Source organism: Bacillus rossius, chromosome 2 (assembly GCF_032445375.1).
Source record: "Bacillus rossius redtenbacheri isolate Brsri chromosome 2, Brsri_v3, whole genome shotgun sequence".
Taxonomy (NCBI): Eukaryota; Metazoa; Arthropoda; class Insecta; order Phasmatodea; family Bacillidae; genus Bacillus; species Bacillus rossius.
The window spans coordinates 87027521-87049779 of record NC_086331.1 but is presented as its reverse complement, the minus strand read 5'-3'; the positions used below and the strand labels follow the sequence as shown (position 1 = coordinate 87049779).

The 22259-nt window shown below is 34.6% G+C and overlaps 1 protein-coding gene across 1 annotated transcript in view; it reads left to right on the top strand.

Annotated features, from left to right (window-relative positions):
* The first annotated feature begins 1933 nt into the window (after window positions 1–1933).
* Window positions 1934–22259, top strand: part of LOC134529433 (GAS2-like protein 1) — a 107976-nt gene continuing 87650 nt past the window's right edge. The window contains exons 1-2 of the mRNA XM_063363518.1: window positions 1934–2203; window positions 14564–14756. Of these exons, the coding sequence (XP_063219588.1) occupies window positions 14565–14756 (192 nt within the window). The 5' untranslated portion in view covers window positions 1934–2203; window position 14564. The remainder of the gene's footprint in view (window positions 2204–14563; window positions 14757–22259) is intronic.

The following is a 22259-nucleotide window of genomic DNA, read 5'->3' as shown; positions in this document are numbered from 1 at the left end:
ATCTGGCAGTATTTACAAAGGGGGAGGCATGGGAGGGTAAAGAGGACGATAGTTTAATGGGCAGGAAGGCCTTTGAGCTGCGACTGACAGATGTAATTAAGGTGATCAGGAGGTTGAAAGGGAGAAAGGCAGCTGGGCCAGATGGTATAGGGAATAGTCATTTGAAGTTGGGTGATAGGGAGATTGGGAAGTACCTGTTGGAGGTTTTCAAGCAGTCTCTGGAGGAGGGGAAACTACCAATGGAATGGAAGGAGGCAGTGGTAGTTCCCATCTACAAGGGGGGAAATGATAAGGCGGAGCCAGGAAGTTACAGGCCGGTCAGTTTGACGTCCTGTGTAGGAAAAGTGATGGAGAGGTTGGTAGGAAGGTACGTAAAGGGGGAAATGGAAGATCTGGGGTGGGTGGATAACAGGCAGCATGGATTCAGGATGGGGTTTTCATGCGAGACCCAGATGGCTGGGCTGTTGGAAGACCTGGTGGAAGCGGTGGACGGGGGGAAGCAGATAGATGCAATCTTTATAGATTTTGAAAAGGCGTTTGATAAGGTCCCCCATAGGAGGTTAATGGAAAAGGTTGAGTTGCTGGTGAGGGATGGAAGGGTGGTAAACTGGGTGGGTGATTTCCTGAGGAATAGAAGACAAAGAGTGAGAGTGGGTGAGGAAAGCTCCGAGGAGGGGGAAGTGACGTCGGGGGTGCCACAGGGGAGTGTGCTGGGGCCTCTGTTGTTCACAATTATGATAAACGATCTGGGGGAGGGCATGAAAGCCAGATGGAGGCTATTTGCAGATGACTGTGTAGTGTATGAGGTTGTGGGGGAAGGGGGATGTTTAGCAGAGGACTTGATAAGGTTGGAGCAATGGACGGAGAAAAATGGAATGTCCTTGAATGTTGGTAAGACAAAAGTTGTCAGATTTACAAAGAGGAGGAAAGTCACACGAAATGTATATTACTGGAAGGGGCAGGAGATAAGAGAGGCAGCAGGATATAAGTACCTGGGGGTGACACTGAAAAATGACCTAGGATGGGCGGAGCACATAGAGGGGGTGGTCAGGAGGGGAAGGCAGGCGCTGGGGTTGCTTGGTAGGACCCTGCAGGGAGCTGGGAGGAGGACAAAGGAGAAGGCATACTCCACATTGGTCAGGCCAATGTTGGAGTATGCGGCGGCGGTCTGGGACCCCTACCTGGTGACTGAGGTGAAGGAGCTGGAAGGGGTGCAGCGCAGAGCAGCTAGGTGGGTGATGGGAATGTGGAGAAGGAGGGAGGGGCAGGATGGGAAACTGCATAGCCCAACGGAAATGATTAAGGAGTTGGGGTGGGAAACGTTACAGAGGAGAAGAAGAGTGGAAAGGTTGGTCAGGATGTTCAAGGTGCTGAAGGGGGAAGGGGGATGGGGGCAATTGGGAAGCAAAGTACATAGAGGGGAGTACAGAGGACGAAGAGACCACAGATGTAAGCTCCAGAGGGTGTGGAGGCGGACAGAGAGAGGGCGGAACACCTTCCTGGTGAGGACGGGGAGGGAGTGGAATGGGCTGGGGGAGGAAATGGTGGAGGTCAGGGATGGGAGGGAGCTGAGGAGAAAGCTGATGGAGGGGGGGGAGAGGGGAGTGAGTGGGAGTTCTTGCCACCGGGTGAAAGCCCAATTGCAGGTTAATAAGTAATAATAATAATTACAGTTTAAGGTCAGTAACATGACTGCCGAAATAAACTTTGAGGTAAAAGTACCTTGAAAATTTGTGAATTACCAATATTTACATTTATTTTTATAATATACTGGTTTAAACAGTTTTAATATCAATAAAGAATTTAGACATGTGTATAAAACTGGTTCTAATTTAGATTTTTTTCTTCAGATTTGTTCTCTTGCAATGCTTCGTGTTAATTTAGTTTCGGATAGGCTTTATAGTTATCGTAATAACTATGGGATCCCCTCCATTGCTCCATGGCGGAGGCCAACTACAAGTAAGATACGGTGGCAAACCCCCCTGACTAGGTTACGTTCGAACGTCAGTCACTGTGAATCTGTTGTTTGTGTTGTGTCGTACTACGTTGTTGATGGGTTGTGCGAAATGTCAGTGAAAAGTAAAGCCATATAGTAACAAGTTGATGTTATGTGCGTGCTGCTATCACGTCAAAATTGTAATAAAATCAACATTTCATTCATCACGCAGAAGTACCCACTGTTTGCAGTGACATAGATCATTAGGTAGGTATACTGTTTTGTAGAATCTTTGTTTTAATTGTGTACGGTAATGTAAGTTAGCGACATTAGAAATTGTTTTATAAGGCATTGGTTGCACATTTATAACTACATTACCTTTACAGTGACACGTATAGTGATTTCGTGCTGATCGGTACACTCGAAAGTAACATTATAAAATAAATTGTAGCTGTTTCGGTGCTTATGAGTGAAAATGAACATTGTCTAGTATAGATTCAGTTAATTTGGCAGTGATATAAGAACAGCAGCTTCATGTACTAACAATTTTACACACAATGAGCTATGTAAGTGATTTTGGTTTTTAAGTTATAGGCCTACAAAGATATTTCAAGGTATAAAAATCATTGAATAGTGTAAACATAAATGGGAAAAAATGCTTGAAATTGCAAAAATGAAAACTTGTACACAAAGAAAATATGTTAATGTTAAAAAATTTGATAGAAGTTGTGAAATGAAAAGTTAAGTAGACACTGTTAATGCTGCAGGTAGGCTGGTGTGCCTGTCATGCAGAACTAATGGTGCAGATTTGAATTAACACATCTTATTTTACCATTTCATTTTTCCATTGTTTTCTTAAGTGATTTTGTAGAACATTTTTAACTACAGCAATTTAAAGAACTTAATCAATATTTAATAGTTTTATTTTAGAGACCATGGTTTTCCTTTATTTCATAGCTCTTCACGACTTATTCATCTCATAGTTAAGTCTAGGTATATGTACTGAAGTATTGTTTAATGGCTAGTTGGGTATTAAAAATTTGAAATGTAGCCAACTTAACCAAACCAACTGTCCTTACTATTTTTACTGTAGCTCTAGCCTAACCTAACACAACTTTACCAACCGTTCACATGATGTCTCAATATTTTTAATGTAACTAACGAAACGAACCTTCTCCCAATTTTTTGCTAGGTAATTATTCTGTATCACGTATCCAAGTTTATCCCGTGATCCTGATGGCATGTTCCTGTATACATTTCTTAATGTTTCTAATGTAACCTCACCACTAGTTAAAATGGTTAACTAATGGTAAACTATTTTAAGTATCACAACAACCTCTTAAAAATATTATTGGAAGACATGTTAGGAAGTAAAATCAAAACTTTTTTTTTTTTTTAAAGGAAAAGAGGTTATCTTTAAAAAGTACCCTTCAAACACACTTTTGCAGGTCTTTGAATACTAATATAATAGTGATTTTAATGTATGGTAAAAAATGATGTTGAAAGGATCTATTTGTTTATAAAAATTATCAGTTAAATGGGGCAGTTAAGTGATATGAGCTTATGATTACCTAGGCATAAGGTAATTATTATACGAATCTACAGCTACGCACTTGAAAATGCCTCTATATTTAAGGTAATTTTCTAGAATAGCAGCTTCTGGGAATTAAAATTAGTATTTTTAGAATTAATTAATTTAATTTTTTGTTCTTTGGATCCCCCATGGAGTTGAGTGCTCCGAGATATAGAAGAAATCAAGTTGTACATGTATATACATACAATATAGTATAAATAATATACAGTAAAGAGTACCGTTCACATTTCATAAAAAACGTAGGTAAATAAAAATAGCATAAACTTTAGCCATGGTCACAAAAGGAAAACATTTTCTAAAACTTGTGTTGTTTTTTTAATATAGATAAATTGTTTAAGGATTATGATGTCTTAATGCCTTTTTCAAATCAACTGGTATTGTGATCTGCTTTCATAAATGTTTTAGAGTTTTTTGTTTTGAGGTTCTCCTTATGTCTTAGAATAGGTATATATTTATTGATGACTGTTCAGTTTTTAAGTTTTTTTGAACTATTTTGGCATATGTTAGGTGAGCTACATTAATAATATGTACAATTTATTTTTTAAATATTTAAATTACGAAATTTAAGAAATTAGAACCCAAACACTTAGTCTCATTTATTTTGAAGGTTTTTTAAATTATTATCACTGACCATGCTTATTTTATATTGTCTGGAAATACACACCTAGGATTAAGGGAAAATTAAAATAACTATGCAATATCACAAAAAAAAAAATAACTACCATCAAAAACCACAAAAATAAAATAGGTAGAAAATTGCACATCCCATACCAAATGATAATTTCCTCGGCAACCATTCCTATGATAAAAAATTTAATTGTTGCCAACATTGTTGCATTTAGTAATTAATGTAATATTGAATCTCAATAATAGAGAAAATTAAAACTTTAAAGTTTGCATAAAATAACATTAAATAGGTACTTAAAAATATAATAAACTCTGTAAAAACATACCTGTTTCATAAAAATTTTAAGAATTAGTGCTTAACTGATTTTAATAATTGGACGCCATTAACTTGTTTACGACAGGGTATAAATGAAATGATACATGATAATGTATAGACCTCTGTAAATATGGTAAATTATTTGTTATAAACAAAGAATTTGAAGTACAAAATTTGAGGTGGTGTATATTTTTTCCCGTGCATTTTTTCTCTTTGAAAAATCAAAGTTTATGTTGTATACTATAAAACATTTATTAAAAATTAGTATATACTATAGCCCATTTTGGTTTAAATTTAATGCCAATAGAGAATATGTACCTATAGGACATTGGGGGTTGTAATATGCTTTACTTAGTTACATTGATTTATAATGTTCCTGTTTATCAATAGGTTGTTTAAAAAAAATTGGGAGCTTATTCTCACACAGGCCCTTAATAGTTTCTAATATTAAAAAAATGGTTGTCTGTAAAGTCGGTTTACGGACGATAGTTTAATGTGACGTCATAACAAAACATTGATGAGATGATTGATCCAGAAGAAAATGAAATATCATATTCGGCCTGAGACTGAGCCGTAATAGGTTTTTGCAACCAAACCATTTAGGCATTAAAAATATTATATTCTTTGAGGAAGAAATTTTTTTAAAATTTTTCTATCTTTTGTATGGATACAAAGAAGGAGTTAAATTAAATTTACAATTTAATTGATAAATTTACTTTTATTTACATTCATTAATTCAAATATATTTATTACTTTTGTAGTGTCGCGCGCGCCTTATTTATTTTTGCAAGTATAAAAATGAAAGTAATGCAGCGGCCGGGATTCAATCCGTCAACCTTTGGATTGTTAGTCAGCGATGCTAACCGCACGGCCATGAGGCCATATTGGGATCAATTGTTTCAGATGTTATATATATATTTACAAAAATTTTGTGTTGTGGAAGTTTTAAAAAGTATGTAGTCCGCCATGTTTATTTCTTATAGTGGTTGGCGGGAAATTAATAACTGTACTGATTGTGCTGAAAATCGGTGGACGATTGTTAAATTACATAATATTAATAATTCAAACGATGAAAATATGATTGAAAAGTCAAATCGATGGTTGTTCCAATCGAGTGGAAGAGAGATGCCACGCATACGTACAATGAGCATAACAGGACACATCCGTAGTGGGACAATGTGCGTTACGGAACACTATTTTGTGCGTGCAGCCGGCATTCATCGATTTATTAGACGTCACGTCAAAATAAATTAAATCTTAAAGTTACTATCCAGGTGTAAATCACACTCATAGTTTCACTTAGTACACCAAATAACACATTTTGACAGTTTAGTTAATAAGACTCAGATTTTATTGTAGTGTTTCTTCTATAGACCTAAATAGAAGAGAATGACAGGATATTTAAAATGATTTAATTTTACATATGAATTAAGAGTAATCATGGATGTGATTAGGTAAATAATTGGACACACTGGTCTGAGATAAATTTAATGAAAAATAATACACTATCTGGCTGAGTGTGTTAATGCTATGTTTTGAAAATGAAATTAACTTATCAATGACTGGTACTGAAGTTAACTAATCAACTTAATTTTCAGGCTTTTTAATACTTCCTAGTAAAGAGATAGGCCTACCACTAGAAATAAACATTTGTTTGTGCAACTCTTGTGTAGTCTAATATTAGTATATTAAAAAGAAATCATTTTGCTTGGGGCCAGATTTAAGTTTAACGTCAAACATTTTAGAATGTTATGAATACTGTAAACTCATTAAAATAATATTTTTTAATTCATTTATAAAAGTCGTAAAAACTCTCAGAAAATTTTGCAGTTTATTGAAAAAAAAACTGTTTTAAATGTTTATCACAATGTGCATTGAGATAGTACACGGACAGCTTTCAAGAAGTTTGATCAAAGTGTTGATTTTTCCATTTGTATGAATTATCAACTCTTAAGAACATCACAGATTCTTCAGACTAGCTGGAATGACAGGTCTGTCTCTTGGGGAGAGTAGCCGGTTTCTACTAGTGTCAGCCTTATTCCATTAGTGTAGATCCTGCCAACTATATAGGTGGATTTTCATTTTTATCAACATGTGAGACCTTTATGATAAGGGGCTTAACAAACACAGTTTTACCAGCTTTTGTATTAAACTTAAAGTAACAAGTCCAAAAGCAAGCAATGAAAATGTGCTTTCATACGTAACCAAACCCACACCCTCCCAACCAAGCGAGTGCACCTGGTAGGGTCCTTCAACCTGCTTGGCCACAGAGAGTGAACTATCTTGTATCTGTGACCTTTGATGTTAGCCATTGTTGATAAGGTATCAATTTATCAGACAGAAAGGTAGAAAGTGAAGCAGATAGGTACCGTGCATTCCAACGTAACTGAACATTTTGGAATTTGGCTTGTGATGGTTATTTTTGTCTACCATTGTACAAAATTATAATTGAGCATAGTCTGCCTTATACCTGATCAAACTGACCACATACAAAGCCAAGTAATACCATAGTTCAACACTTTCTTAATGGAATGAAAACCTTGCAAATATTTTAATTGTTTAGATTAGTTGTAATGGACTTTGTCATGTTTATGACATGAGTAAGGGAAGGTACATTTAAAGTTTAGTAATTTGATTCATTCAGGACCACTGTCTTGGATTAGCGATTCTGCTGGATTAAAAAACGTCACTAGAGTTTTAATGGGAATACCAAAGAAAAATTAATTTAAAGTTAAATGGTATTTAAAACATATTGTAATAAGCTGCTTTAAAAAAAATACAGATAAGCATTGGTATTCTTCAAAAATCACTATGGAAACGTACATGCAAAATCTAACCAAGTAGAAAACGGGAAACAATACTGAATGAAAGCCGTAGATAACGATAAACTCTGCGTCTCGTCACGTGTGGCCCTTTGTTGTATTGGTTTGTATAGTGCATCACTTACTGATGTGATGCTGCTGCCCAGGCTATGAACCTAATGCAACCTGACTGCTAAGGTCAACAGGCAGTATCTGCGTGAAAAATGTGAACGTGAGTGGCTCTATTGGTGCCGAATTACAGAATGTGCGGAACCATAGACTGCGGGATTAATGACCTTTCTCTTAGTTTCAAACACAAGAGTTATATTCTGTTTGAAAATAAGACATTGTGATTTGAATCTCATTTATATTGTTTATAAAAAACTGCAAAAATAATCTTTGGGAATTTTGTTAATTCTTGAAGTACATAGAAACATTTATCTAATCGACTTCTTGTTTCCGAGACAGAAATAAGAAACTTAAAATTCAATTTGAAATGAAATAGAAAGTTATGGAAAACTGTATTGTACATCAGATCATGATTTAGAACAGCTTTCTTTTAGAATTGAAAGTAATACCTATAAAACTTCATAATGGCAATTGAAGGTAAAAAGTTTTGCAAAATGTACCAAAACATGATTGCAAAATGTATTTTTTATCCAATCCCTTCATTAAATACTAGTTATTTGAAACAAAATAAAAAAAATTACCGTTGTAAATAGAAAACATCTCAGATTATTACAACAAACTGGAAAAAACTAATGAATAAAACAACAATTAACAACTTTTATAAAACTATTTTAATATGACTACTAGACATTTTAGTTTTTTGAAATAATATTTTTGTATTTTGTAAAGGCAAATCACCAACAACTTGTTTTACACAAACTGAACAAAATAAAACCTACAGTTTGTCTTTATAATGGCTTGCTTCTTGTGCTAACACTTTCTTGAATTCCGTTTTACTATATATATATACTCTATAGATATAAACCTACTTTTTAAATTATAAGTATTTGACCTTTACAGTAATATAATTGTAATGTACGATGTGTACATGCTACAGCATAAAAAGCCTTACTATTATCCTATTGCACATAAATAAAGTGGTGGTCCATATCTTAAGAGTCACTAACCACTCATATCACTTTTATTGTCACAGTTGATGACCAACTCCAGTTCATTAACCTATGATTCTTCAGCTCATGTCATGCCTCTTAAAATACTGCCAAATAGCAGTAGCTTGCTTATTCATCTTGATTGTTGACACTAGACTATCCCTATTTCCTACAATCAACCTAAATGTGTCCACAGGAAAAGAATAGTACTGAAATGGTTTTGTTTACATTTGAGAGCTGGGTAGGACCTGTGCTACTTTCTACCAACTGATAAGCACATATAATGTTTTTTTTATACAGTATCTACCAATCTTGTCTTGTTTGTTGGGTTAATATTTGTAAATATTGAGTATGTCGATGTAACATTGTTGCTCATTCTAAGGCTGGCTTGCACAGTCATGACTTGAGACAAAGGAAGGTAACTAACTCTTCCATTGGATTTACCTGCAAAGTTGCTTAGATTTTCCTTGACTGACTGCACCACCTTGCCTTAAGTCTTCAACCACTGGTGTGTAAAAGAAAGTGTTGGCCTCTTAAATGTTGTAAGTATTAATTTATATAGGTGTTTCTATTTGATTTTTGAAAAGCTGTTGTGAAGCATGATACATACAACTCATAAGCCAGCATGACTGGCTTTACAACTGTTTCGAATATGTGTACTTCCAATTAATGTGCTGATATGGTTATGTAAAAATTTGTTGGAGAATGTTAGCTGAGTTAAGTTTTATGATACAAACTGCTGACACCCTGCACCTGACTTCATCAGTATGAACTGAAGTTGGTACCTTATTCAGAAATGGTCCTACACTGGAGAGGGCTGCACACGGGTGTGACATTTGAATGATATTTTTCAAGCAAAAACAATATTTGTATGTATTATATATAACTAAATGTGTTCCAGGCATATGTGCACAAACACTGCAGTTAATGGGCTAATTGACTGCATTTTCATTTGTTAAAAAAAATTTATACAATTATTTTTACAAGCATCTGTATTTATGTTACGGGTGTGACATATTTTGGACACCACAGTACAAAATTAGGCTACATGTTTATGTTGAATTCTCTGTGAAATCTGAAAGGACTTTTGCCAAATATAACCATATGTGGCCAATAAAAAGAACGTAGATAATTATTCCTGTGCCAATTTGTATGAAGATGTTCCTTTATTTTTACAATAAATTATATTGTGTCGTTATGGGTGTGACATCATGTTACGGGTGTGACATCATATGTTACGGGTGTGAGACTGTACATCAACATAACTGTCACTTTTGTAGACAGATTTGAATTACATACACTAAATCATTTATGTCATACCAACTTCTTATATTAAACATTGTACATAATACTATGTACCAAATTAACAACAATTTTTAATGCAAAACACTTCTAGCCTATTTTAGTATGGTGTAAAATGTGTACAAGAAAAAGTCAGTCTAACTTTATACAGGATTTCAAGAAACTAAATTATCTCACACTCGTATAGGCTAAGTTTTAAAAATGTTTTTTAAATTTCACTCCAGATTTGCATCTTAACAAACATGTTACGGTTCAATGACGTCAATATACTTTTGAAATTCATACTACACTCTGTTACCGACTACCTTCATTACTGGTTCTGGAAGATACTTCAAAATTTGTTTGATAAAAACATAAACACTTGTCTTTTTCATTAATTTTGAATATTCTTTTATTGTCTTTATCATGAAGTTTTAAAAACAGTTCCTCAACTTCCTCCCATCAGGCTCACTTTGGCACATCCCTACAAATTTGTATGTTCTCTTCTTTCCCTCATATTCTACTAAAACACATTGTCCTGGTTTGAGATGATTTGTTGAAACTGAAAGGATGGGTTCATCGTCACTGAAATTACTTGATTCCGTTTCTGGATAAATGTCTTGTATGATACTTTTTCCTTCGTCATGCTGCATTTCTCACTAAGAGACAGAACTTGTTCGATGGTTTAAAACAATGTTTTGACTGAAGTCCAGGTACAGCCTGTATATTGTTCCACTGGTCCATTAGCATCCCTTTGAATTTGTGAATTTATTCCATGTTTACAAAAATTCATTTTATTCCTGAAATGATTTCCGAAGCACAATCGAAAAACTCTTTTGCATTAATAACCATCCTACGGCGGGACTTCACCTCATTCCACACTTTATGTTTGACCATTCCTCCTACACCATCCACTGCCCCTTTGCCATGAGAAGTGGCAAAAAAATGCCACTCCCCAATTAGCCCAAAATCATCTAAGAAGAAACATAAATTAAATAAATTGTATCTTTTTTCTCTTTCAACTCCTTCGTGCGCTTCCTCTGGCGTTCCGAGTCCTTCAAACATTTTAATTTCAATTGTCTTTTGTTATTAGGCCTACACAAGATATCCATATTTTTCTTTCGTCTTGTCTTATCTCGCTCTTGTTCTTTACTTAGGTGCTCCTTCCATTTATCTGGATCAGCTTTCAATCTCTCTCTCCACTTACGTACATGTTCTTTGCTGTCCTGTACCTTCATCTGTAAAAAGTAATAATAAATATACATTCAAACTTAAAATTCACAGCTACTATATATGGCTAATAAAACAAAACTAATTGTTACCGGTAGTCCTGACACATTCCAAAATGATTTACTCTTAAAAGCATGCTTTAATACCTTAAAAGAAAATAAAATTTTATATTTGTGTTACGGCTGTGACGCTTTTTAATATTAATCTTTACTTAGTTAATCAAAATATAGCCAGTTAAGGGATGGTCACATTAAACATTGTCATATATAACCTTTCATTCACATAATGAAAACATGTTCAGTTCTTTATTTAACCAAGCATGTCAACTTTTATCAATTTTTTGTTACGTGTGTGACAGATATGCATACAGTTACTAAATAACCAAATTCATGACAGATTAACTTACCAACAAAATGGATATGTTGATGTTTCTTTACTGCAAGGTTAGCACTGTAAACACTACCTAGTGAATGTTACAAACAACCTTTTTGGAGGGAAGATTTAAGCATGCCAACTTAACATATCTCTACAAAAAATTTCTCACTGTGTACATGGTTTCCTTTAACGTTTAATATAATAACCTAAAAACAAAGAATTGTTACTACTGTACCAAAAATGTTAAATACAATACTTAAGTATCCTAAACAAACCATAAAAAGTGCTATACAATAATTTTTAATTTTTTGAAGATTTGTCCAGTTTCACATAGAATGGCCCGAGACTAAATTTCATGTGCTTCAGTGATTAGTCTTAGATATAGTCTTCTTTCAGTTGCTTGGAGCATTCTGGCTGACATGTCACTTATCTTACTTAGACAAGTTCTAACAGCTTGATTAAAGGATTTGTTTTGTTAGGCATGATTGCTTGCAGATTAACTTTTATCAAAATTATTGGGACAATAGTGGTATAGTGGTCAGATTGATTGCGTGTTACCAATGTAGTCTGGGTTCATTTACGGTGGGAATGAAACTAGATACTGTATTTTGCAAATAGAAAATCTGGCATGCATTGCTGTGGGCTGGTAAATTTTCTCAGGGTACCCTAATTTCTTCCAACAAATAAATTCTTTCACTATCCCATTCTCATAGCTTCACACTTATGTCTGATGGTCTCAATCTCAGCAAGGTGGTAAGATATAATAGGGTTTACATGCTTTTAAAATTATTAATGGGGGAAAATTTTCCCTTTTCAAGGCTTTGAAAGTGGTTGAATTTTATTTTAGTCCTTGAATTTTGATCAAGGCCTTTAAAAGTGCTTAAATTTTATTGAACTCCTCCAATTAAGTTTTAGCAAGTTATGAAGGAAAAATGGCAATATGAACATTTCTTTTGAATTAATGCATTTCTTTTTGCCTATTATCATTACAATATATGTACAGGTGATATGCACAAGATGTAACATTTAACTTTCATGATTGTCAAACTTACCTACCTTTACAATAATAACCATACACAAAATTCAAACTATGTTCGTCTGTTAGCAGAATTGATTTGGAAGATTATTATGATTCACAAAGGTGGTATCATAAATCGTACAATGAGGTTGACCAATGAACAGATGACTGTGTGCTAGTGTAAATCAGTTGAAAGAGTAGCCAGCTACTAGAGTTTATTAGCTATGGATTGCTATTATAATACCTAATTTATTATCTTTACTGTACAAGTTATAAATTATTCATTTTCTTATATATTTACTGTTTTATGGTAGATGTGGGTTGTGTTTATTAAAACATTTGCCAGGCTTTGTACAAATTTATGGAAATCTTTGAATTTTCTTTTCACCTTGGAGCATGAACTCTGTATTAAGCCTTACCATCAGGACTATTTATAAACTTTTGTTTTTTGCATATGTGAGTTAAATTATTTTTACAAGCTTAATTTTTTACACCATTGAGAATCACAGTTTCTTTCAGTTCAGTTGAAGAGTCCTTTGGAGTAATGATTACAGACATGCATTTGTGTTTTTATTTTGTGGCACAAAATGTGTTACTTTTTTTACCTGAAAGTAGTGTTAATTTTTCCAGTTATTTTACACATTTTTATTTATTTTTACCAAAATATTTGCAATTTTCTTTTATAAATCCCAATGCTAATTAATCATAATTTTCACAGGACTACCGCTTGTCGCTAGTAACAGCAATGAAAAGAATGCACTACTCAGCAAAATATATACATATACTATTATTGAATAAAACTGGCATAACTGTACATTATGCTAAAGTATACAAAAATTTTATATTTTTGAGATTTTATTTATTTGAAGGCAAGTACTTGTAGTGTGTTATTCAATCAAAATTATTAATCTTTTTAGAGCATTATTCAGTTAAAAATTATTCATCTTGTTACTGAAAGCTTGATGTACATGTACAATATCTGCTCATCATATTTCAGGAAACCATTTCGTAATTAGGATGCATGTGGGCTAACAACATGTGCTGTCTTCGCTTTATGGATGAACTAACCTCAAAAAGATTGTTGGTTCAGAAATAAAGTGTGATAGCTCATAAACACCTAAAATAATTTTAAAAATGCACTGCATAGTGAATCACTTGCTAAATATCAAACCCTTAAGCAATGACTGTAAACAAAACAAGAATAAAAATTCTATAGAACCTTAGATTTAGAAGAAGCACTTCACTAAAACGGTTACTGGTCGTAACCAAAACTCAGCATTGACAACTAAAAACATTGACCAAACTATCAAATGTGTAACTTTCAGCTTCCTGCTGCTTGTATTTACATATTTTATTATTGAAGAATACTATCTTTGGTGATTGAAGTTAATTTTTAAATATCAGTTTTGCAGTATTTCAAGGTTTTGGAAGGGGATTCTCAGTATTTAAAAAAAAATTGAAAAATTAATTTTTTTCAACAAACAATTACTGAAATTCGCATAAATATTTCTGTTATCGCAAGTGTGTTAAATGCATATCCTTAGTCATTATTGCTTGGCTGTCACATTCGTGTTGGAAGATTCAGAGTTTGGTCCCAACCCGCAATATGACTTAATTTATGAGTACCGAGTCTGTCCCCACCATAATCTTAAAGGGCCTTTTGTCTTAAGTGTCTGAACATAACTTTGCAAAGTATCCTACCTTAACCTATTAAGGATAAAAAAATAATAAATTCTTTGCTTTTCCCATCCAAAATAGACTTAAAGGTTTAAGCTACTTCTTGGTTTACCACTAATGGTACTCTTGTCATGTTTTGTTTAATGATTTTAATTTTTTTGTGTGTGTGAGACAAATAGATTTAAATGCAAACATATTTCAGTGTGTGATTTTTATGCCGTTATCCTTGTATGTGCAATTATGAATTCCAATACCACAATATCCTGTGGAAGACAACATACTTTTTTTTTTCTTTTTAAAGGAGAACTTACTACATGCAGAACATGTTGTCACTAAGGGTTATATACTTAGTCTTAAAACACCTATATTCCTAGTAGGTACTAATTATAAAAAAGCACATGTAATATTGCTGTTACTCAGTTACAGTAATAATTAGTTAAGGAAGTACCTCAATAAATTGAAATCAGTATGTTTTATTGTGTTGTTTAGTACTCAGATTATAGGTTGCTTAACATTTAAAAAGAGTGGTTATTTTTTGCATTGTATTACAGTTTCAATAATTTTAATTTTTTTTGTTTCTTTTTTTGTAGAATGATGGATCCTGATCCGCCAGCTCCGTTACTTAAAGATGCACGTTCTTACAGACCATTCAAATCCAGTGAAGATTACCTCTTTGCAATGAAAGAGGATTTGGCAGAATGGTTGAACATGCTTTATACAGGACTCTACCTATCTGTAGATAACTTCATGGATAAACTAGAAACTGGTGTTGTCCTGTGCAATGTAAGTTGAGTATGTTGTAAAATAATCTAATTTAGCCTATTATTTAATTCCATTGTAACATTTTCTTAAGTTGTTAATGCTGTTTCATAGGTATATCACTAACTAAACTTAAGCTTTAGCATGACAAAATTGACTATATTTTTTAAAATAATATGGCAGCTTTTCAAAGTATTGCATGCAGTGCACTTTTCCATGCACCACTTGATGACTTTTGTGCATGTGGGGAAGCATGTTTAAGTCAACAGTTTGAAACAGTGTAGTAATGTCCTTGGGCAATAAATGGGTTGTTCCAAGTGGGCACACCAGAGCTTTTAAATAATTCAATAGAGCTTTGATGTAATTCAACAGTGTTTTCACATAACTCAACAGAGCTTTCACATAATTCAACAGAGCTTTGCCATAATTCAACAGACCTTTGATGCAATTTTACAGAGATTTGAGATTTGGGATGTCTGGTGGCTAGTGTGACCATTTAATAGGCTTTCATACAGAATGAATTGGTTGAAATAATTTATAGCTATGGTTCTTAAGCTATTGTTAAACTGGAAGAATTCTCTATTAATGGCTTCTGATTAGCACATAGTTTTTTATACAGTTAGCCCCTCACAGTTTTAATGTTATCTTGGACACCATGAAAACATTGCAAATCTCTGTCAATAGCTGGCCGAAATTGTTTGCTAAGGCTAATATTCTTTTAAACTTAAATTCCTAGCTTGTACTTCCAAACAAAGAGCCAACTTTACAAGAGTGTTCTGTCACTTACATAATAAAAAAAGAAACATAAAATTAGCCAGTTTACATTTTTATGGAGTTTCAACATTGCATAGAAATGTTTTAAATAATTAAGAAAATAATTTCATACTGTTTTTGGACATAAGTCATTTCTGATTTACACTGTATGTCATAGAGAATCCTCCAGAACAGACAAAGAGATAAACAAATACACATAAAACAAGCCAAAATCATCCCGTATTAAAAGTTAATTGCATAGACAACACAGAGAAATATGAGGAAGGAATTAATCTGAAAAATAAGCACAAAGACAGTGAGCTGACGACGAGTCTGTGCCTGATGACGGGCACAGATGTCAGTTCCCAAAACGTCATAGCTATTTGGTCTTAGGATGTCTTCTGCCATCATGTTGTCTAAAATATTTGTTTAGTCTGATCACTGGGTTCATCTCTTGTGTTGCTGTGTTCTCGTTACATTGTCCAGACTATCTATTTCAAAAAAATTTTTGTCTATATGTATTTACTATTTGTGTTAAAAAATTTCTTGTCAGTCCTCTGTGTTAGTCTCTGTCATATATTTTTCTGACTAATTCTTTCCGTGAAATTCTATGTGCTGTCTGTGCATTTAACTTTGGACATAATTGATTTTGTCTTGTTTTCTGTGAGTTAATTGTATTCATCTTTTTGTCCATTCTTGAGGTTTTTTTACAACTTAGTGTAAACCAGCAATGTCATATGTCCAAACAAAAGTTTTAAATCAATCCCTTTCATTGCAAGAATCATTCAAAGAATGAGAAAACAAAATAATGCTTTTAAATTGACCTTGCAGCCATTTTTTTGTGATAGTGTTCTACAAAATCTTAAGCTACTTGATTTAGTGTGTACTTTCGTACCACACCAAACATAAGTTCCAAGATAGTGGCATTATGTTAACCTAAAATAAACAATTAATTTGTATGCAATGACAATATATGCTCTTAAATTTATATTAAATTACTTTATGCTAAATAAAAACTCAAACTAATATATCTTCCTTTATAAGCAGATACACTAGTTTACCATATAGTTTTCTGTTTTCATTATCTTATGAAAAATAAAAATAGATTTATAAAAGTTCACATAATGTGTTTAAGCAGTACAATAGCTTTGCTTTAATAGTAAAAGTGGCATGAATAATAAATTTGTGTCAGCAGGTTATACACACAGGTTGTAGGTGATAGGAGTTCTTTAAATATAGTGTACTGTGAACCAGTTGGATGCCGACTTGGTGCTCATAAATTTGAGTCATACTGAGATTTTAAATGGAACCAGTAAACTTTGCCAAATGAGAGTGACACATTAGCAAATACTGCCACTGAGGACAATACCACTAACATATTGACTCACTCTGTACACCCGTGAATTTGCCATGATAGCTCATCTGCTAGAGTAAGTTCTTTAATGGAGTACAAAGAAACTATTCCATAGAGGATAGAAAAGTTTTAGAAATAGTGTGGATTAATGTTAGGGCTTCTTCCGAAATGATTTTTACTTTAGTTCTGTGTTACTTATTGTAAGAATAGCTGTAGGGAAGCTTCCTTGTGAATACATCAAAATATATAACTTTTTTTTTTTACTATTTATATATTTCAGATGACTGGAACAATAATTTTTATGTTTAAACATCTTAGCTCTTGGTATACAGCATTTGGAGTGCCAAATTAAACTTAATGATAGTGAAACTACCCTGGAATATATTTGTTAAACTAAATTAGTCATAGTAAAAAGTTTTCAAATACCTAAGAAAAGGGGCATTATAATTATTATAATACAGGATGTCCATAACAGACTGTCCCAGTTTGTGATATATTATAACAGTTTAATTCAGACTATTTACAACAAATTATATATCAAATTGACTGTAAACTAACCTAGTTTAGTAGTTCAGTATGTGCACCTTTAGTTACACGATACACATCCAACCTGAAGACAGATTCTTCCCACAGTTTAGTTAACAAGTCCTGAGTAATGGAAGCAATAGCCTCTTCAATTCTGTTTCTCAACTCTGGCTTTTATAAAGCCCCAAAGGAAAAAAATTGTATGGTGTTATGTCAGGTGAACGTGGAGGCCAGCAAAAAAGAGTAAGGGACTTCGACATTCAACCACTCTCATACAGATTCCAATGGGGAGGAGCTCCATACTGTTGCCAAATAAATTTTATAGATTCATATTCTACTAATTGGGGAGATTGCCATTCTTTTAACATAGTGACACTGTAATTGAGAAAACAGCAAATCAGTACTTGTGCATGCGCTTATCTAAAATTGTTTGATTTACTTTTTAATTGTGATCTTGAACCAAAACTCTACAATGCTTACAGTTGATACTATCAAAATTTATAACTGTGAAATTCTTTTATGGATATACTGTACATATTCTCCTTGCAATTTGCCAACAGGCTCGATAGCACAGAGGTACAGAGCATGCTTGATAACCTCAAGGGACATGGTTCAAATCTCACCACTGGAATTTTTTAACAACATAATAAAAATATAATACCTTGTAATACAAATGTGGAATCAGCTGAATAATGTTAGTTTTGTTTGTAGGAAGAATTTACAAACTTTTTAAAGTCATTTCAGCAAAAACAAATATACAAACATGTACTTAGTGTTACAAATGTATTTTAAAATGTTTCAGTTTAATATTGTAGTAATGCCATAGAAGTAGAACTTCCAATGTGTGCGGAAACTTTATGGAGTTTTAACAAGTTGGGAAGTGTTGAATTAAAATTCCTTGCCCGATTTTAGTATTTCTTCAAGTCTTATCAGAGCCGTGGTAGCAAACAGCTATGATTCAGGCAGAAAATTCTTGCAGTGAGTGCAGAAATTAATTTTGTGATTTGCTTCTCGAAATTTTGGTATGCGCTTGAAAAGCGAATCTCTCTACAGCTAATAGTTTTCGAGCAACAGTCTTGTAAAGCTTAGTGTTTTGTTTACATGACTCTTGCACAATAGCATAGTTATTTCCGCACTGTAAAATTAGCTTGCGGCTGCTACGAAGACTGTTTTTGTATTTCAATATCAAGTATTTGTGCATAACTTTTAATAAAAAACATAACATTGTATGAGTTTTACATAATCATTTCTTAGCAATATTTAAATATAATATTCTCATTCAAAATTATCAGAGTAAATATACCTTGGTTAATTACATAACCACTAGCAGGAATACTTTACTGTACTTCTAGCCAAGCATAATATAAATAATGCTTGTTTAAATTTGTTGTAGTTTAGTACAGAATTTTAATAATTTAAAGGAGTGATTTATGCCCCAGACACAGCATTGCCATGTTTCTACACTAACGACTGCAGTGGTTTACGACACAAAGGGAACTGGTGAACAAAACTGTGCAAATAGCTTTGAGGAAATAGTAACAGATAAGTCTCGTGTGGACTTAGAAGTGGAGAAAGTAAACAGCAGATAATCATGAGTTTCATGAGTCACCTCTTGACAGACACCATGAAAAGAGCCTGCACCTACAGAACAAGAAAAATTTCACTGATAGTCATATGTAAAAAAATGTGTTTAATGTCAGAATATTAAATGGGAATGGTTAATTTATTGATGAATAAGTAATGCTCAAGAGACATATTAATTTTGTGAGGAGGTTCTTAATAAGTAATGGAGTAAATAATTTTATGATCTTATTGTAAAGTGTCTTTTAAGGTAGCTTGGGTACCTGAAAATTGAATTTATACATACATTTACTAAAAATTATAACAAATTTATGTACAAAGGTTTAAGTGACAAACATTTCAAAATTTGAAGACTCAAAATTTGTGGGTTTTTGTTTAGTGTTCTCAATGTAAAAGGGTTTCTACACTTTCTTTCAGCCTGTAATTTAAACAAAGAGACCGCACCCCAATCCCATAAACACTAGTACAGAGTTTATGTGTATGTGAAAATTAACAAAAATGACATTTGTTTAAAGGTTTAGGTAAAAGATGGAAAAAAAAATTGCAAATGCCACATTCTTTATCCAAATTCCTGTCATCAATGAATTTCTTAGATTCTTGCATTAATGAGACTGCAGTGTGATGTCACTTCACTGCGCCATATTGTCAGCTGCCCAGTTTGTCGCTTCTTATAAACACATGTTTGATCAAAGGGCAATCTTTCTCTAGTAAATAATGGATTCAACAAATATTTTCCCAAATAATTTTAACAGCCTAGTGTTAATGAGTGCTAATTAAGAGTGACAGTGATGATTATATCAACAATATGATCACTACTGAGGTAAATTTAGGTAGTTCAGCTAGTGTTTTGTCATAAACAATGATAAGAAAAGTTATGCTCTTGGAAAGTCGAAATTTTAAAAACTGTTACATCAGAATTATTTGTATGTGAAACAAAAAATCCTTCTTTTATGAAGTTTATTTTGGATCACAAAGTACTATTGACAGTTCTGGGATGCATCTCAGGTTTAAAAAAACCAAGAGCAGGTGAGAAACATTTTCTAACCACTATCAGTTTGTGCCACTTAGATTTCGTGGCACAAGTTTTTGATATTTGTTTTTGTGTTAGTATTTTATGATTTGTTCATTTTTAAGTTACATTTAATTTTTTTGGGGTGGACATTTTATTATTGCTCAGGATTGTTTCATTTGATTCTACACAGGCCTCAAGCTTGACATTTGGCTTGCCTATCGCTGTTAGTTAACAGACCACTTCCCACATTGCTTTCCCATGTGGCGCTAGGCAGTGTCCCTCCATTACCCGCGTTTCTGGTCATGTACAGACAGGTAAGCGTATGCGCTGCTATTATGCCCTATTCTGACTATGCTATGTTCGATGTTCCTAGTTCCGCACACTTCCATGCGGCGCCAATTTCCAAGCTATGAACACTTCTTCCCCCACTTCCACTGTAGCTTCGCCCCCTTATTTTTGAGACCCCGAACTAAGTGTGACAACTGCCCCTCCTGAGGCAGTCCACTTGTGCAACTTTCACCGTATGTTTGTGTAGTTGTCAGAGACATCCTTTGACTTAGGTCCACTACCGCATCGTGGGTCGGACAGTTGACTACTCCGGAAGATGTAGTCCCGAAACTAAAGGGTTAAAAGAGGTGAACCTATGAAACGTGATACTGGCGTACCCATGATGTGGGTCAGGTGTACACACGAAAAAGGGCAGTGATGTACCCACAAAATGAGGCAGAAGCGGATTAATGTAGTGTACTTGGCGGACATAAGAGGCATAGCAGTGGCATACCCACGGGGAAGGAGAGTGGTGGACCCATAAGTACGTGTAATGGTGTATGCATGAGGGTGGGCAGTGGTGGACCCATGGGGAAGAACAGTGGCATACCCAAGAGGACAAGCAGGAGCGTTCCCACAAAAAAAGGGCAGAGGCAAAATAAGGTAGTGCAACAGTGGCAGACACACAAGGACGGGCGGGCGGTGGCGTACCAATGAGTTGGGCAGCAGCGTACCATCAAGGAGGGACAGTGGCGTACGAATGAGAACAGACAGTGGCTTACCCACGAGGACGTGCTGTCGCGTACCCATGAATAGGGACAGTGGCGTACACACGAGGAGGGACATTGGCATACACATGAGGGGCAGTGGCGAACCCACGATGACAGGCAGAAGTATACCCACGAAAACGGTCAGAGGCAAAACAATGTAGCGCGGCAGTGGCGTACACACGAGGACGGACAGTAATCTATCCACGTTGATGGGCTGTGGCATACCTACAATGTTTCGTACTAGTGAGGAAGTAGAGCGGTGAACCTACGAGGTGGGTCAGGGGTGGACTTAATTAGCGGGACATTCATTCACTGACTGATCACAGTATATCTAAATAAAAAGTTTTAATACCTAACATAGGTAGTCACTGTAGCAAGAATATGAATATTTAACCCTATTCAAGCATGATGAGCAGTGCGAGATTGTTCTAGCTGTAGCATTGCGTAGCAACGCACAAGCACATCAGCTAGTTATATATAAAAATGACCTTGTGATACTAAAAAATGGTGTGAGAAATTTTATCAAAAGGTCATGAAAAAATCGTGGAATTGGTCACCGGAATTTGTAGACACCGTGTTCCTTAAGTCTTCATCCAACCTGTACAGCATATGACGTGATGTTAGCCAGGTGTCAGAACCCCAGCTGACAGGGTGTGTATCCCTTGGCCTCGTGGCCAAGTTCAGTACGCGAGGTCCCGCGTTGATCACTGCCCATGTAAGGCAAGTGGTCCATGGCTCGCGGGCCTTGTTTGGCGGCAAACATTCACTTTCCCCTTCGCCAGTTGCTCGCCTGCGTGCAAACACTTGTGGACTCTTCGCTCAGTGATTTCTTTCAGTCATAACAGGCGTATACCACATGCCAGGCTGTCATTAGTCTGTTCCAAAATGTTCAGGTTTTATTACTTGACTTGCCGTTCGCTTCGCTTCAGAGTATACATTTGAAGAGAGGTCTATTTTCCTCGCTACTCGTGTGCCATTGCTGTTCAGATTCGTCGTTGGAAGACTCTATAAACATCCGAAGTACGAATTTTTTTTTAATATATGTAAATGTTTGTTTAGTTAATTTAAAAAAAATTACCAATTGATTCATGAATAAAAATATCATCTTTCACGAAAGGTGTTGTGAGACATTAATACCAGGTTCAAAAGCACGCGTTCCTACCCCCCCCCCCCCCCTTTTTTTTTCTTCCAATCCACCCGGTGACATTTAGGTAATAAACTCGCGGAGAGTATGTTTGAGGCTTCCCAGACAGCTATTCTGGTGG